Raw genomic sequence first — 19,419 nt, forward strand, 5'->3', positions numbered from 1 at the left:
TAGCGACAGTAACCACTTGGCCAGGGAAGCCCCCTTAAAAGGAGTCAAGAATATTAGTAACCATTTAATCAAATCGGAGGAAGGCTCATGCAATGCTGCAATACATCTTTGGAGAAACAGAAGAGAAGTGATTTAAAGGATTTTCCACTTTAAACCCCTGGTAGCCCCTAAATGGTGCCAAGCTAAAATATTTAAACAAACTTGAAAGAAGACCATACAAAAATACTACAGACCACACTTAGTGAAGATCCATTATATGGTTTTTCCGAAGGAGTCATTTAAAGGCTTCAAAATCTTTAGCTCTGGTGGCTCCTACCATGTGTCAAGCTTTACCATTTGAATAAACTTTAGAGAGGTCTGCACAATGATGCTACAGACCAATTTTGGTAAAGATCCAACAAATGGTTCATTAAAAGTTGTTTAAATGTTTTTCTATATTAAGCTCTGATGGCCCATTAAAAGGGCCAAGTAAAATCATTGAATGAAACTAACTGAGAAAAGACCATACAATGATGCTACAGACCAAGTTTAGTCAAGATTCAAGTGGTTCATAAGAAAACGGTATTGAAATGTTTTCTACTTCTTATTCCTGGTGGCACCTAAAACGGGCCATTTATACACATTTGAGAGAGGTCTATGAGATGATGCTTCATGGCTAACCCTATAAATGGCCAAGCAGGATCATCTGAATAAACTTATGAGAAGTCTATCCAATGATGTTAAAGACCAAGTTTGGTTTAATTTTTTCACCACTAGTTTCTGAGCAGATGGTGTTTAAGTGTTAATACAGGATGCAGAGTGATGGACAATCAATGCCAGCCATCCAGCTAATACCATACACTGAACAAAGTTCAGGTAAACTTAAATGTTTGAGTCTTTTGTCGCTAATAAAACCTAAAGCTGGCTGTGTGTCTTGTAAAGAAGTGCATGGTTAAAGGAAATGTCTTCTCAACTTAACATAAATAAATAACATTACTTTAATTCAACTATCTTAATAAGCACATGAAAATGGATTACCTGTCACAAATGCCTGGAACTTGCCCATGCACGTCAGAGGAGCATCTTTAGCATAGTCCCACTGGTTAGAGGCTCGTTTTGGTATCTGTTTTGGCATATTCAGGTCTACAGGGGTATAGTTGCCTGTACAAATATAAGAATGAAACTGCCTAAAACAACAATCTTTAGTTGTCTGGAAAATATCAATCGTGTAAAAAGAATTACAGTATGTATTTAATATAAACAGGACCATAAACAGAGTGGAATTCTGACAGAGGTATATCCTCTTCATTATATTTTATAGTGAAACTGTGAGCTCACAAACTGGCAGCTCAAGCACTTTGGCTCACTCCAGCTTGTCATGTGGTCCATACCTTTTTCCTAATTATGTTGGCCAGTTCTTGAATTGGTCATGATTCTCATACCAGACTGCATAAATCTTCACCAAATTATACTGGATACAGGAATGTGACTATGAGTGAAATATAAGGGAAGTTACAGTATGCAGTTTACTAGTCAAGCCTGTTCTGAATTCACAAGTTTTTCAAATTTTAGTGAAAATAAGTGCAATATGAACTGTATGATAATCTACAGTTATGTATATAAAAACACTGTAAAATTGATCGGGGACCACATTAGTGAGCTCGAGCGTCTGAGCTATGAATTGTTTGACCAAGCTGTATTTGGATGTATGTAGTTTTCAGACATACCGGCATCATCAAAAATTGTATCACAATAACTTCTTCCAAACAGGAAGTCCATCCTCTCTGCATGTCTAATCACAAACAGTTGGCGAGGTGGCTGTTCTCTTTTCTCAGGGATAGGTTTCTCTTTTGCTGGTTTGTTCACCTGAAATATATTCTGTAGTCTACAGCTGCCTGTTTTAAATATAACTGTATTTGATTGGTGTAGACTTTCTTAACAAAGAGTACTATGTGTAGTTTTTAGATTTGTATCGAGAAATATGTGCGGAACAAATTCTGTAGCAGAAATATTGTGCAACATACGAAATACAGTACTGTTTTGTGGTAATGACAAAATTTTCTTGACTCTGAACGAGACTGCTGGCCTAAATCTATAAAAAATACCAAGAAACTATTGATTCTGAATAAAATCTATCAGCAGGGTTTACTACGAAATCATTAATATTCGTGGGGGATTAATTTTCGTGGATTTCGTGGTTGAGTCAATCCACGAAATTTAATCCCAATGAACAAGTAAAATTCAAATTCATTTGATGTTCGAAAGTTGAAATCCACACATTCTTTTCCCCACGAAATTGCTGTTCCGACCAAAACCACAAAATTTCATGCCCACGAAATTAAATGATTTTACAGTATACTCCTTGTGTGCCAAGCTACTAGCATTCTGAAGCCATAAGCACTGATGTTGTTTAATTGTTTAATTACCGCAAATAAGGGAAACAATGGATGTCCAGTGCAGAAAATTATCTTAATCAAAGAACAAACAAAAGGTCCAAATGACCTTTAGACCTTGCTTCTGAACAAGTTTGATGAACATCTATTAAACAGTTTATCAAAAGTTGTTTTAAGGTTTTTTTCTATTTCTTACTGTGGCAACCCCAATGAGCTGCAAAGTGGAACCATTTGTGGTAATACTCATTAATAACCATAATGTGAGAGGTCCATACAAGAATACTACAGACCAAGTTTAGTGAACATCTATCATGTGGTTCATGAGAAGAAATCAATTATAAGTTTTTATCAATATATTGTTTTGGTAGTTCTGCAAGTTGGAATGGAAAAAAAAAACTACAATGTAGAATTTGATTCCATCTGAATTTTTCAAAACTTCAGAATATATTTAGAAAATTTGGCAGGTAAAAACATAAGGCAGTGAGTTTGATTTGAAATATTTGAAAGATACACAAGTTTTCATTACAGAAGTCTATGGGAAAATCATAGTTTTGATAACATTTTCCCAAATAGAAACTTTTCCACAATGTAGATTTAAATGAAACTTCTCAGTTGTAAATAAACATATGGTCTATAACAGGGTGAAATAAAATGTATATGTTCGTGTGCTTGTTTTTGAGATATTTGCCAATGATTTAAGCCATCCGAATATTTCAAGCTGATTCCCAGACATTATTTGGACTTATTTAATAAGTTATATCAAATATTATAATATTACATTTTATGTTTAAACAAGAGTGCCAGAATGTCACAATATACGCCCGTCACAGCAAATTTCTTTACATTAGCACCTGTATTAGTCTAGTCCGATTTTGCAGATATATGCTTATTTAAGAAGTTACGAGCATTTTGTTAGTATTTGGTCCAACATACTTTTTTGACATAATTTGGGTATGCTGAATCCAAAAATATATGTTGGCCATCTGGCAAATGCCTCTGAAAGGGTTAAAAACAGGGGCAAAAATGACCACTGTTTTTTACAATTTTTATTTCCATTGATATTATTTTATGATACAAATGTTTATCTTTAGATATGTTTTGAAAATATTGTTTCATATTTTAGTATAATTGAGTTAATATTTATCAGTTAACTATTTTACAAGTTAAAAATTTGTACTTCAGGGGCTCAAAAAGGGGAATTTGAAGACATTTTATATTTTTAGAAATATTCAACGTCATTCATAGAATAGAAAAAAATGAAAATAAGTATAAGATTAAAAGATTAAAAGCTTCTGCTGGAATTTTGTCAAAAAGAAAATAATACTTTTGATGAAATGCATTCTTTTAGAAAAATCATTTAAGACAAAAATAATGGAGAAATTAAAACTTAATTAACATAGCATTGTCTTTAATAGAGAAAAGAATAACATGTATAACATTATGTAATCCTTGTAAAATTTTATTGAACAATAAACTTTTTAATACCTTTAAAGAAGCATCATAATAATTGGTGAAAATTAAGTGTGACAGGGATTAAGATTATGGCTAATGTGAGCTTAATTAATATAACAATCCTGGTCTCTGTTACAATAATAATCTGAGTCTGATCATGTTATTGTAAAGTCCTTATCTAAACACTCTGAAATGCTTTACCTGTTAATTAATCTACATAAATTCTGACAAGGACACACTCTTTTGTGGTCATTACGGTTTTAGAGGTGTCAAGAATACTTCATGAAATCACTGCTTTGCAGGTAGGAAAAAATTATACGTATTTTTTCTATAAAATTTTAGAAATGCTTTGTTTAATATACATCGTTAAATTTTCATATTTGGTGAAATTGCATTTATTTTAACTTTTAATATTTGTGATAGGTTTAGTAAAAAGTATCTGTTAAAGCTAGCTTTATATATTATTATTGATTGTAAATGATAAGTAATACAATATTATTTTGTTTTTCATAGGTGTTAAAATATTCCACAGTAAGAATGGACAAGACAGTGCATTTAAAGAGACCATTTCAAGATAGCACAGAAATATGCATCATTTGTCAGGAGACAAAATCTGACAAACTTGAAACTAAACAGCCTCAAGGCATAACATTTCTAAAACACTGTGCTGAATCAAGAAAAAAATTCAGAGATTATTCTAACTATGAAGCCATTAGTAGAATTGAAAAAATAGATGAAAATGACAAAATACTTTGCCATAGAAAGTGTTATTCTAATTTTGTTCACAAAAAAACAAATACAAGCTCTTCAGTCAAAGCTAAGTGTTAATATACAACAAGCCTCCAGACAAACAGCAGATAAAGCTGGATCCACATCAAACTTATTATATACTCCTATAAGGAGATCGGTTAGACCAGTAAACTGGGAGATGTGTATGTTCTGTCAAGACAAAAAACATGAAAAACTCTTTAACATAACTACATGTACCTTCCAAGTCAGTGATATTATTTTAAAGGATGCTAAACTTGACAACACAATGCGACTGCGTCTGTCTGATGTCAACGACCTCATAGCTGCAGAGGGCAAATATCATAACAAATGTTTAAAATCTTTTAGATAGGGAGTTCGCAAAACCAAGTCGGACAGCGCAAATACAGATCTTGCCATGATCTTTCTTATGCATGAACTTGAGTATGCTGCAACGATATCGCAAATACTGCAACTTTCAGACATTTGGAACAGATACTGCACACTTATCGAAGAGACTTCTTCAACAATTTCTTTGTCATTTAATTCTAGAAGATCATCATTCAAAAAAGCCTTACAACGTAAACTGAGAAACCAGTTTCAGTTTGTAACTCCACTTCATAGATCTTCTAATGAAAGTAATACACTTCTTGTTCCATTTTAATGTGCTGTGTCAATGCTTAGTGATGCGCATTATGATACTACAGCGGCTGACAATACCGAAATATAATTCCAGTGATGACTTGTTGTCATTGGTACACGTATCACTTAAATTAAGGGCTGATTAAGGGCTGATCTGCTCTCTCTTGAAGGACATTCTGGACTTAGTGTGAGTGAAAATGATGCAATAAAAACTGTATTCCGGAGAGTCTGTTCATGTTTCTGAATTTAATGTAAAGTGGCCAGGAGCTTCTTGATTTAGAATTTGACAATAAAGATCCTGAATCAGATAGACAAACAAAAATATTAAGCGTAGCACAAGATATTGTTTATGGAGTGAGTGATGTTAAAAACATTGGTCTTACAAAACATATAGTTAACCTATTTCATAGTGCAGGACATACATTGAGCTACAGAGACATACTAAGGGTAGACACATCCTTAGCTGAAAAAACACTGAATCAATGGATCCAGAAACAGGTCATGTTATTCCGCTATATCTTACTGAGAATGTTTTCACACATTTTACTGCAGATAACATTGATATAAATGATTCAATACTGGATGGAAAAAATACTTTATCCTGTCACTTGCAGTATTTTCGACCCGATATCAGGGTGCCGTATATCTTTCTTGATATACCGTCAGTTGATCATGTGACCAGTGATATACGGTCAGTTGATCATGTGACCTTATGATCGATATTGTTGTCATAAGAAATTTTGCAACGAAACCATCATCATTGTGTTGGAAATGTCCGAACTAAGAAAATGAGTGGTCAAATAATGAGTTTTTATTCAAAAACGAAGAAGTTGTTGCGATTTTGCCGGTAATCACGTCATTATATAAGTGACGTCATTACGAATATGACGTCATTAAAGCGGCTGTCGCACACTTATTTTTGTAAAATAAATTGCCAAATATCGGAAAATGAAGTATTGACAAGATAAATAGAATAATAGGTTAGTGCCTAAGATGGAGAAAGTTTATCTGGCTCGGCTCCGGACGTTATCAGGTTCGCCTTCGGCTCACCCGATAACCTCCTCCACCTCGCCAGATAAACTTTCTCATCTACGGCACTAACCTATTATTCTCTATTTCCATGCTACACAGGTCGCTGCTTGGCAGAGAGGTAATGAAGATGATTTCAATCTGGCAGAGATCACCACTTCAGGAAGAGAAACATTAAAAGTCCCTGAGCAGATGGATACTATTTTGCCTGCTAATATTTGCAAAGGGAAAAGTATTCCAGTGTTTCGTAAAAATGTTGAATCAAAACAATTTTCATTGAAAGAATCTGAAGTAGAATCAGCAAAACAAGAAAGAGCCCTCGATATGGCATTCCATCTACTTCGGAATAATGCAGATATTCGTCCAACCTGGTCATCTTTCAACCAGTCTATCAGTAGAACTGACTCAGCACCAGCCCATGATATCGACACATTAAACACTGTTGTTCAGAAGTGTATGCATATATCAGAAAGACTGGGGCAGTCACATACAGTTATAACTGTAGACCAGGCTCTTTACTTTAAGCTTATGGATTTGAAATGGGCAGTGCCTGCATACAGGGACAAGCTTATACCTAGAATGGGTGGTTTGCATATATCAATTAACTATCTGAAAGTAATAGGTGACCATATGAAAGGGTCAGATTTACATGAAATATGGGTTGAATCCAATCTTCTGGGTCCTATAAGCCGCAGATCAGGTCTTGGCAGGAAAGCACTATAACAGAGGAATGAGGGCTCACAGATAACAACACAGGCTCTCTGGACATTGTTTCTTCCACAATTACTGAATTGTAAACATTGAAGAAAGAGACATTAACTTGCATGGGAAATTAATGGAAATGAAGTATTCTGGGGGCGTAGAAAATCTTGTGGCTGAATTGCAAAATGGCAACTTCAGAAGCCACCTTGACGATTCTGTTAAGAATGATCAAAATCCTAACTTCCAGTTTTGGTGGGTATACCTGGAAATGGTTTCAGTGCTTCTGATGTTCACGTGCTCGAAATGTTATGTTTGGCAGGTCTACAAGTCCTGAACACATGCCCCCAACCAGTGATGCTTGCTCATTTCACATTAAAAGAGCTCATTATCAAGCTCTGGTATGGAACCAAGCAACTGTTCCTAATCCAGATCTGCCTGCACCTACTGACATGGGATGGAAGGTAGCAGATGACACACTTAAGCCAGTTCTTCTTGCCCGTGATCCGATTCCTCAAGCTTGTATGGAGTTCATTGCTTGCAAGTGTACATCTGGATGTAGGACTCTCAGATGTAGATGTAAAAAGACTGGGCTTTTATGCACAGATATATGTCAATGCGATAAAAGCATTACCAGCTGTATGAACTCGAGGCAGTAAATTAACATATGAAATGGGACTGTGAACGCATACCTTAAGGTTCAAATATTTCAATCTATATGATTTTGAAATAATTATATGATAAACAGTTGAACTGTAAACTGATTCAAAACATTAAAAAATTAGTGTACTGTATCAAAAATAGCTTTGCAAATATAACCAATTTGATTTTAGTTGAATAATATAAAAAAAATCAAGTTAACGTTTTTTAAAGCTTTTTTTCCCTGAACAGAGCACACATTTGGATTAAAAAGTATTTATTTTTGAACAAAAGTGTTATTTCTTTCATTTGTGACTATGTTACACATCACTTTGATAAAGAAATCTACATATTTCTCGATAATTGTAATAATATTACCCATTTCTATTAAAAATATCATAATTTGGCGGCCATTTTGTTTTCCGCCATTTTAACCTATAAAAAATCATTTGTCAGATGGCCAACATATTTTTTTGGAATTCAGCATACCCAAATTATACTAAAAAAGTATATGGAGCCAAATACTAACAAAGAAACCTAAATATTTCTGGATAATTGTAATAATATTACCCATTTCTATTAGAAATATGATAATTTGGCGGCCATTTTGTTTTCCGCCATTTTGACCTATAAAAAATCATTTGTCAGATGGCCAACATATATTTTTGAATTCAGCATACCAAAATTATGCTAAAAAAGTATATGTGACCAAATACTAACAAAATGCCTGTACCTCTCACATTTATTGAAATTTGGACTAGACTATATTTGCAAATGGAATTTTAATTTTGTGGTAGTAATTATTGTAATTCTTTTGTTTTTCTAAATCCACATAAAAACTCCTTACCAGGTAGAGATACCTTAAAATACACCTAAAATTTGAAAGTAGCATCTATGTTGTACCACAGAAAAGTGGTCTTGGTTTTTCCCTATAGTCAATTATAAAAAAGTTACAATATAAGTTATCTATAGTAACAACTAAGGGAAGTAAATCTTAAAAAAAAAAAAAAAAAAAAAAAAAAAAATCCCCCCCAAAAATTTATAAGTCCACACAAAAATCCTTACAAGGTAGAGATAGGTCAAAATACACTTCAGAATTGGATGTAACATGCATGTTGTACTACAGAAAAGTGGTCTTGATTTTTCCCTACGACTAGTAATGAAAAAAGTTACAATACAAGCTATTTATAGTAACAACAAAGGGAAGTAATTTTAAAGAAGGGACCTGCGCATGACACTTCGTCTCATGATGGTGTACAATTGTGCCAAGTTAAATCAAAATCCCTCCATGCATGAAGAAGATTATGCTCCGGACAAAGTCATTCTTGAATTTGACCTTTGATCTCTAAGTGTGACCTTGACCTTAGACCAAGGGACCTTGATCTTGCACATGTCACTCCGTCTCATGATGGTGAACAACTGTGCCAAGTTTCATCAAAATCCCTCCATGCATGAAGAAGATATGCTCCGGACAAAGTCATTCTTGTATTTGACCTTTGACCTCAGTGTGTCCTTGACCTTAGACCTAGGGACCTGGTTCTTGCGCATGACACTCTGTCTCATGATGGTAAACAACTGTGCCAAGTTTCATCAAAATCCCTCCATGCATGAAGAAGATATGCACCGGACAAAGTCTGTGGATGCCGCCCGCCCGCCCACCAGCAACAGGCGTATAAAAAAGTAACATAGCCAATTAGGTAAATTTACTCAGGGATTACATTTAGCTTTATAAAATGATTTTCATATCTGTATGCCAAGTCCAGACTTTATTCTGTGTTATCCCTATAAATTATGTTATGCCAGTACTTCCGGTTTACCAAACATCCAAAACTACCTTAAAGGGGCCAAACAGAATCATTTCAACAAAACTGAGATAACATCACACAGAGATTTTACAGATCTATACACTGATTCATGCGAAATTGTTCTTTTTTTTATTTTTATTTTAACCTCTGGCAGCCTCTAAACATTGCCAAATGAAGCCAATTGAATAATCATGAGAAAGGACTACACAAGGAAGCTGCAGACCAATTATGGTGGAGTTCTAATAAGTAGTTCAGGAGAAGATTGAAGTGATTAAAACTGTTTTGTTTTCTATTTTTACATCTGGCTGCACCTATAAGAGGCTAAGTGGACCCATTTTTAATAAAGGTTAGAGAGCATCTTATGGACAATGTTTGGTGATGATCCTTCAAGCGGTTCACGAAAAAAATTTAAAGTTATTTTCTATCTGAAGCTCTGGCGGCCCCTAACTAGAAGTGGCAAAGCTAAACTACTTAAATAGATTTGAGAGAGGTCCATGCCAGAATACTACTGGCCAAGTTTGGTGTAAGTATCACCAGTAGTTTCAGAAGAGAAGACGTTTAAGTAAAAATGCTGACACAGGAAGATGGACATCAGATCGTCCCCCTATACTAACAGCTCACCCTGAAAAAAGTTCATGTGAGCTAACAAGAAGCGAATGAAATTTCATTTAAATTCTCATGGTATTCAGTGAAGCTCTAACAGCTTTGTTGGGCGTAATAATTTTTTTCCAACAGTATTTATATGACATACACACTGCAGTTCATTAAATGTTTTTTGCCACTGGGGTATTTTAATTCCTTTGAAATAATTAATAACATTTACATTTCTGTTTTTGAGCATACCTCATGTATTCTAGCTTCTGATTGGATAATTCCTCACAGACAAGTTATGGTTCTTTAACGATGCATGTAGTCATGCTGCAGACACAAGTGTTATGATCAAATCAAAAAGAGGGTATAATTCAGAAAGTATGCAATGTAGAATAACAGCTCTTTTACACTGCACTCCTTACAATGGCCTCTGTCATTTTATGAAGGTTTAATAATGTCCCTTCAATAGGTTTGGAGTTCTGCTCCTGACAAAATCATAGAAGGGGAGATAATTCAGAAAGTAAGCATCACAGACATATGGTTACTGCAAAGTGCATTTCCTCTCAATAGCCTCTGGCATTGTGTGAAGTTTTAACAAAATCCCTTAAAATAGTTTAGGAGTCATGCTCCAGGCAAAAAATTGTCACTGAAGCATGCAGCCATTACCATATCCCATTCTCCTTTTGTCTGGAGGATAATAAAATACCTTGGCATATAGATCAGCAGGGGATTTCCACAAGGCCTCATATTCTTCCTGCTCTTGTACCTGACTAACTCCATTGGTCAGTGGTGTGGTCAGTGGTGCAGCCGCTTGGCTCTCCTCATCTGGACCCAGCAGATGTTCTCTAAAAGTAGAAAGAAACTGCTGAACAAAATAAAAACATTTCAGATTAAACTAAAATTCATAAAAATCAATAATTCTCTTGACAGTTTATGAATATCGTATCACATACAAAAGCCATATGGCACTTTTCTTGTATGAAATTATAGCAGTGCTATATTATCAATGAGCCAAGTTAGTGGAAAGGTATTCTTACACTGTCAACAAAACTTCCTACTTAAGCTTATCAAGTTTTCAAACTGCTTTTATCAGCTACATTGATAACAGAAATTTTTCAAGACTAAAAAACAGATAGCCAAGGTTATGATATCTTCCTTGTTCACACAGAAGCAGAATCAATGTTGTTCATAGACACTTGAACTTGATTTTTATAGAGTATAAAGATAGCACAATGTTTCTGAAGTATCAATACTGAAATTATTAAACTTGTCAAATAAAAACGGGTATCACTAGAGGTTCAATTTATGTAACTTATCCAACTCATTCTGTCAATTAAGCACTAAAACTACACTTATTTCAAAACCAATACAATGTATATATGATTACCAACAATTTCAAAAGCACAACGTCCTTTTTCCTTATATATTTGCATTTCCTTATATATTTAAGATATCAATCATCTCACTGTTGTTGCTGCCACAAAATTTAAGATATCAATATAAAGCATAATCATCACTGTTGCTGCTGCCATAAAATTTAAGATATCAATATAAATCATAATCATCACTGTTGTTGCTGCCACAAAATTTAAGATATCAATATAAATCATAATCATCACTGTTGTTGCTGCCACAAAATTTAAGATATCAATATAAATCATAATCATCACTGCTGTTGCTGCCAGAAAATTTAAGATATCAATATAAATCATTATCATCACAAAACCTGACTGGTCATCTTCTTGCGACTGATAAAACTTTTGCAAATTGTGTGACGTTATTCTGCTAAACTTACTCATGAAGGGCCCAAGTCCACATTTCAGCAGTTCTCTCAGTGAAAGGTCCGGGGAACATTCCCTGTTGTCCAGTCAGCCATGAGGTTCCATGATACCACTTATCTGTGCTTCTCGTACTCTCATTAGTGTCCATGAACACATAATCCCCCATAATCAGATCTAGCTCATCATCTAATGACCCTTTGTAAGCTTGCTTTACCTTTCTTACCTAAAAAAGAATAGGGTAAAGGGGTGAGATGATATTTGAAGGTTTTTTCATCTTTTCAACTGCAAATCAAAACAATCTGAACAGGACTGTTACAAAGTCACCCAATGATCATTTGCATCAAATTTTTCTTAATCATGCCAACAGATTTTGATAAAAAATTGAAGATTTCCTATATACATCTAACATTGAGAGAAAGCCCTTAGCTTAAATATTGACTTTTAAAGTCAAGGCCCTGAGAGTATGCCCTCAGTTTTCATACCTTACTTTTACCAAGCCTAGGATCCCGAGAGTATGGCCTCACTTTTACCAAGCTTAAGATCCAGGGAGTATGCCCTCAGCTTACACGCCTCACTTTTACCAAGCCTAGGATTTTGAGAGTATGCCCTCAGCTTACATACCTCACTTTTAAAGCCAAGGTCCTGAGGTTTACGCCCTTAGCTTACATGCCTCACTTTTACCAAGCCTAGGATCCCGAGAGTATGTCCTCAGCTTACATACCTCACTTTTACCAAGCCCAGGTTCCCAAGAGTAAGCCCTCAGATTACGTACCTCACTTTTACCAAGCCCAGGTGCCCAAGAGTAAGCCCTCAGATTACATACCTCACTTTTACCAAACCTAGGATCCCTAGTCAGCCAACAGCCAACATACCTCACATTTACCAAATCTAGGATCCCGATAGTCAGCTCTCGGCTTACAGACCTCACTTTTACCAAGCCTAGTATCCCAGAGTAAGCCATAACTAACATACTTCACTTTTATCAAGGTTAGGATTCCAAGAATATGACCTCAGCTTACACACCTCATTTTTACCAAGCCTAGGATCTTGAGATTAAGCCCTTGGCTTACATACTTCACTTTTACCAAGCCTAGGTTCTCTAGTGTGTGCCCTCAGCTTTCATACCTAATTTTTACCAAGTCTAGAATCCCGAGAGTAAGCACTTAGTAAACATACCTCACTTTTACCAAGCCTAGGATCTCGAGATTAATTTGTTGGGTTTAACGTTGCACAGACACAATTACAGGTCATATGGTGACTCCAGCTTTAATGGTGGAGGAAGACCCCAGGAGCCCCTCCGTGCATTATTTCATCACGAGCTGGCACCTGGGTAGAACCACCCACCTTCCATAAGCCTGCTGGATGGCTTCCTCACATGAAGAATTCAAACCCCCGAGTGAGGCTCGAACCCACATCGATGAGGGTCAAGTTATTTTAAGTCACTGACCTTAACCACTCGGCCACGGATCTCAAGATTAAGCCCTCTGCTTACATACCTCACTTTTACCAAGCCTTGGATCTTGAGAGTAAACCTTTGGCTAACATACCTCACTTTTACCAAGCCTTGGATCCCAAGAGTAAACCTTTGGCTAACATACCTCACTTTTACCAAGCCTTGGATCCCGAGAGTATGCCCTGAGCTCCCACATACATTCAGCTCCGAGATCTATCTGTTTTGCTAGACTTGTTAACTTGTCATGGAGATCCCCAGAGTACTGGTATGCCAGTGTAACATGAAGCTGCTTCTTTGGTGGTTCCACATCTATACCTATACAGTAGCGTAAGGGAATGATAGTTCAATGTAGTCAAGTGTTGTGTTTTTTAATTTATGCAGATGCACATCTGACCTTTATAGGCATCACTGGGCACACCTGTAAAACCACTGACCTTAAATAAGCCAGATGGATGACTTACTCAACTGAAAGAATTCTGCCATGAAACAACAGCAAGTGCTTTGAAGTCAACAACCTTAACCAACTGACTCCACAGAGGCCCCAGCAGCCAAGAATACACATAGCTTAATGTGGTCAAATACAAAAGAATTATATACTGTGGTAACACACATAGTGAAGTATAACTATGATAAACATGTACTGTAACATACAGAAATACATAATGTGCTGAATTAAAACCAATACATAATATGGTGAAGAATAATGAAAACATTGCTTTGATTTTTACCAGTAAAGACTAGGAACATGTGATCAATACATAATATTTGGCAAAATAATAGCAACAACTGCACTAAATGGAGTGAATCTGGTAATGATGCATTTATGGGTGGTAATGTGTAACACCTCTCATACCCCACAAGCACAAGCTAACACTATGATCTGTCTATGACTATCTATGATGCACTAGTGTGGTCAACAAACAGACACAGCAGTAGATGAACATAATACAGAGAAAAAACTAGAACTGTCACAGGAATGACGAGTTATACCTCCACACTACAGCCTTGTCACAGAAGTATGGCAAATCTTAAGTTGGAAAGAGGCCATAACTATGTAAAAAATGGTGGTTTGTAGCCAAAGTCAAACTTGACCTGTATTTTATGATGTTATACCTGTGTACCAAAAATTATTTAAATCTGTCAAGTCTTTCATGAGTCATTGTCCTGAAACCATGAAAACCAAATGACCGACAGACAGACCAACCGACCGACAAGCTCACTCCTATACACCCCCAGACTTCATTTGTGGGGGTATAATAATGGATTTCTTTGTTATTAACAGATCTATACATACCATATGCCTTGCAATCTTTAGCAAAGACATTGACCAGTTCAGACAGATATCTATAGTAGTCTTCCTGTACAAACAATCCTATAAAGTTTGTCTGACTGAAAAAATCCAGTTTCAGCTGACCTGGTGTGTTCATCAAAATGGGCTCAATGTTTTTCATTACATCTCTGATTGCCCGTGTTTTACTGTTTTCAACCTGTTTATGTATAAAATTATGATACAGATTATGTGTATATCAACAGTGCTTGATTGCACAATAAAGAAGGACAAATAACAGAAACATTTCTGACAAGAAAAGCAACCTGTTTTACAATTTGACATTTCTTTTACAGTGGAAGTACCTTATTAAAAATCACAAACAGTCTACAAGCAAATAACCAAAGATGAAACATCGAATATAGCTTGAAAATGTTATTTTTCTTTATAAATTTTTAATTTCTAAATAAAATTTCTTTTTTTAAGTTTATTACATATCATTTGCTAAATCAAAGTAAATCATCTGCACTCGAACAAAAAGTGAGAAGAAAGTTACATAGAGCAAATGCTAGTTTCAAACATGTCTCTATAAAACTCACTTTAATAGAGACATTTAAATGGGAAACAAGGAGCTGCATTCAATAAACGCTTGATGCCCCCGGTGGCATCCTTGTCGATAGATTTTGCACCTTAGTTCAAAACGAGGTCGAGGTCAAGGTCAGACTGAGGTCAGGTGATGTTTGAAGATGAGGAATGGTCACAGTTCACATCTGTATTAGTATCAATTCATTCTTGTAAGGGGTATTGATGCTACAATGAAGATGAGGAATGATCACAGGTTATATCTGCATTAGTATCAAGTCATTCTAGTAAGGGGTATTAATGCTAGACGAAACGGTCCCATTTGGTAAACCTCGTATGGACGGACGAACGGACAGGACGATCACTATATGCCTCCCGCATCAGTAGATGCCGGGGGGCATAAAAATCTAGCCAGTGTAAAAATTTTCTTCTTTTTCCCCCAGAAACATACAAATTTACAACTTTTCCAGCTTTGGATGATGGAGTATGATCCTAGGTACCCCTCCGAGCATTATTTCAGGCATGGGTGCGCATGTGGATAGAACCATCAGTTTTCTATAAGCCAGCTAGATGGCTGCCTCACATGAAGCCTAAGTAAGATTTCGAACCCACATCAGTGAGGGTCAAGTGAGCTGAAGTCAGCGACAATAACCATGCCACAGAGATCCCAAAATACATTTTGTAAGCAACTTACAGTAAAGAAAGGACACAGTGTTATGTGAGGAAAGTAAGAATGTGATCCATTCCAGCCACAGGTCTTCAGAGAGTCACGATAAAACTGCATCATCTGTTCCTGCAGTGGACCTACTGGGCACAGATAGAGCACATACTGCCGTGGTGCCAGAGAGTCTATCTCTGGATCATTGACATGGGACAGCAACCTGTAATATCAGCAATGATGAATGAAGATTACAATCATAAATGATTAGTCAATTAAAAAAAAATACAAGATATAGTAATGCTGATGCTTTTGCTTGTTTTTATATATATGCTCAGTATAAAATACCCACTAATTGGACCTCAAATGAAAGTCTGTCTGTCTTTTAATGTTAGCTTGTGGAGAAGGGGATCCAACCATAAAGATGAATGTAAAAAAACTTCCATGGACAGACGATACTGTATACATCTGTCATATCATGTTATCAATCATTTACTTTTTGTGAAAAGTCATTAATGCCCTTAAAACCATTTTACAGTACTCACCGTAAACCTATTACAGCACTCACTATAAACCAATGCCTTTAAAATGATAGACTTTTGTCAGTAAAGTACATAATAAAAATATGAGTTTCAACCAGGTCTTCAAGCAAGAATTGCTAAATTCTGCATTAATCAAAAGTTAATTTATAATATTCAACTTGAAAGAAGACTAAACATTCCTGTACCGGTATATCAAATTATGTATTTAAGTAGCATTTTACAAATATAGCAATATTATTTGGAGCTATCAATGAAGGTAATTCAAACTCTACCAAATTTTGTCTGAAATGGCTATGTGAAGGCTCTATACGCTTGCAAAAGAAAGAGCTTTAACACGTTCATCCCCTTCAGTGGAGCCAAAGTAATTGTCTTAAGTGTTTAACAAGAGCACCGCCTTGCGGGTGCTGATGCTCATCTGATTTTTTTTGTATAATAGAAATATTGTTCTACCCATGATTTTCTAAGTCTAAAAAGGGCCATCATTTTTGCAAAAAGCAGGACAGAGTTATGTTTCTTGATGTACAGTGTCCACTTATGATGGTGAAAAACTGTTGCAAGTTTTAAAGCAATAGCTTTGATAGTTTATGAGAAAAGTTGACTTAAACATAATACTCAATCAAGTAAATGATTTTCTAAGTCCAAAAGGGGCAATAATTATTGCAAAAAGCAGGATGGAGTTATGTTCCTTGCTGTACAGGGTCAGCTTATGATGGTGAACAAGTGTTGCAAGTTTTAAAGCAATAGCTTTGATAGTTTAGGATAAAAGCTGACCTAAACATAAAACTTAACCAAGAAAACTGATTTTCTAAGTCCAAAAGGGGCAATAATTCTTGTAAAAAGCAAGAAGGAGTTATGTTTCTTGATGTACAGGGTCTGCTTATGATGGTGAACAAGTATTCCAAGTTTCAAAGCAATAGCTTTGATAGTTTAGGAGAAAAGCTGACCTAAACATAAAACTTAACCAGGCAACGCCGACGCCGACAACCGCTCAAGTGATGACAATAACTCATCATTTTTTTTCAAAAAATCAGATGAGCTAAAAATGTGAAAAAAATATGTTCATAAAGGGAGATTATTCTAAATCATTCAAGATAGGAGTTACGGTTCTTGTGTTGTATAATCATCTCATTGCCATCTATCAATATCATTCTGTCACATTAAACTCCTTTCAGTGGAATCAAAGTTATTGTCTTTTCTTGTTTCAACTGATACAGATGGACATGAAAAAGTGATCTAAATATACCTCCCCCCTCCATCAAATGGTATGATTGTGGCATAATGATAGGAAAGCATACTTACCAGTCCGAGGCCAGATTGACTCCTTTATTTCCTGTTGCAGCAACAGCCTTCTCTCTAAAAGTTAAAGAAAAACTAAGAAATATTTGAACGATAAATTAAAATTTGCATATTTTACAGTATGCATTGTTATAACAATTTAAATGCCAATCACAAATTCCATATTGTTGCCCCTTATTGGCTGTGCCACTCACATGTATCAGACCTCAATAAACAAGAGCTGTCCATAAGACAGCCAAGCTCGACTATTCGAAATATTGTCACAGAAGCAGGAAATTATTACCCAAAATGTTAAATATCGAAAGAGTTTTAAGTTCGAAACGGGACATAATTTGACCAAAATGCATATCAGAGTTATGGGACTTGATGCTATCAACTAGTTTAATAACGCCGAAGAAACATGTTAAGTTTCAATTCCATATCTGCATTAGTTTTGGAGATAGTAATTTGCATGTAAAACTTTAACCAGAATTTTCTAAGTCCAAAAGGGGGCATAATTTGCTCAAAATACATGTTAGAGTTATGGAACTTGACCCAGTGAGGTTGGTAATTGACCTAGAAAAAGAATAAATAAGTTTCAAAGCTATATGCCTTTAAATGATAGCTGTATGTTCTTGCACGCCAAACTTGAACCAGGATTTTCTAAGTCCAAAAGGGGGCATAATTTGCCCAAAATACATGTCAGAGTTATGGGACTTGATTCTATCAACTAGTTTTATAACTCCAAAGACACATGAGAAGTTTCAATTTAATATCTGCATTAGTTTTGGAGATAGTAACTTGCATGTAAAACTTTAACCAGAATTTTCAAGTCCAAAAGGGGCATAATTTGCTCAAAATACATGTCAGAGTTATGGACTTGACCCAGTAGGTAGGTATTGATCTAGAAAAAGAAAAAATAATTTCAAATCAATATGCCTTTTAGTAATAGCTGTATGTACTTGCACGCAAAACTTTAACCAGGATTTTCTAAGTCCAAAAGGGGCATAATTTGCTCAAAATACATGTCAGAGTTATGGACTTGACCCAATGAGGTAGGTAATTGATCTAGAAAAAGAAAAAATAAGTTTCAAATCCATATGCCTTTTAGTAATAGCTGTATGTACTTGCACGCAAAACTTTAACCAGAATTTTCTAAGTCCAAAAGGGGGCATAATTTGGCCAAAATACATGTAAGAGTTATGGGACTTGACCCAGTGAGGTAGGTAATTGATCTAGAAAAAAAAATAAGTTTCAAATCTATATGCCTTTTAGTAATAGCTGTATGTACTTGCACGCAAAACTTAACCAAAATTTCTAAGTACAAAAGGGGGCATAATTTGGCCAAAATGAAGGTCAGAGTTATGGACTTGGTGCTATCAACTAGTTTTATAACCCCGAAGACACATGTGAAGTTTCAATTCAATATCTGCATTAGTTTTGGAGATAGTAACTTGCATGTAAAACTTAACCAAATTTTCTAATCCAAAAGGGGCATAATTTGCTCAAAATACATGTTAGAGTTATGGAACTTGACCCAGTGAGGTTGGTAATTGACCTAGAAAAAGAATAAATAAGTTTCAAAGCTATATGCCTTTAAATGATAGCTGTATGTACTTGCATGCAAAAACTTAACCAAGGTGTGACGCCGACGCCGACGCCAGGGTGAGTAGAATAGCTAGACTAATAGTCGAGCTAAAAACTCAAACAATTTTTTATGGAAGTGTCTAGCCGTTTGGTAACCGTATGCCTAGCCTGCGTTCTAGCCGTCCAGTTACCAGATGCCTAGCAAATCCTCTAGGGTTTTTCAAGGTGTCCGGTAATCAATTAGTTCAAGAAATATTTTTTTCCATGATTTTTTGTATAAATACTTTACATGACTACA

The 19,419-nt window shown here is 35.5% G+C and overlaps 1 protein-coding gene across 1 annotated transcript in view; it reads right to left on the bottom strand.

Moving 5' to 3' along the window:
- The window catches only part of LOC123533751 (ubiquitin-associated and SH3 domain-containing protein B-like), a 40,800-nt gene that overhangs the window by 8,255 nt on the left and 13,126 nt on the right, over window positions 1-19,419 (bottom strand). The window contains exons 2-9 of the mRNA XM_045315580.2: window positions 17,559-17,612; window positions 15,754-15,940; window positions 14,505-14,697; window positions 13,356-13,525; window positions 11,772-11,980; window positions 10,683-10,821; window positions 1,707-1,845; window positions 1,018-1,140 (exon numbers count right to left, since the gene is read on the bottom strand). Coding sequence (XP_045171515.1) covers window positions 1,018-1,140; window positions 1,707-1,845; window positions 10,683-10,821; window positions 11,772-11,980; window positions 13,356-13,525; window positions 14,505-14,697; window positions 15,754-15,940; window positions 17,559-17,612 — 1,214 coding nt within the window. The remainder of the gene's footprint in view (window positions 1-1,017; window positions 1,141-1,706; window positions 1,846-10,682; window positions 10,822-11,771; window positions 11,981-13,355; window positions 13,526-14,504; window positions 14,698-15,753; window positions 15,941-17,558; window positions 17,613-19,419) is intronic.

This window comes from Mercenaria mercenaria, chromosome 12, assembly GCF_021730395.1.
Source record: "Mercenaria mercenaria strain notata chromosome 12, MADL_Memer_1, whole genome shotgun sequence".
In the NCBI taxonomy this organism is placed as follows: domain Eukaryota; kingdom Metazoa; phylum Mollusca; class Bivalvia; order Venerida; family Veneridae; genus Mercenaria; species Mercenaria mercenaria.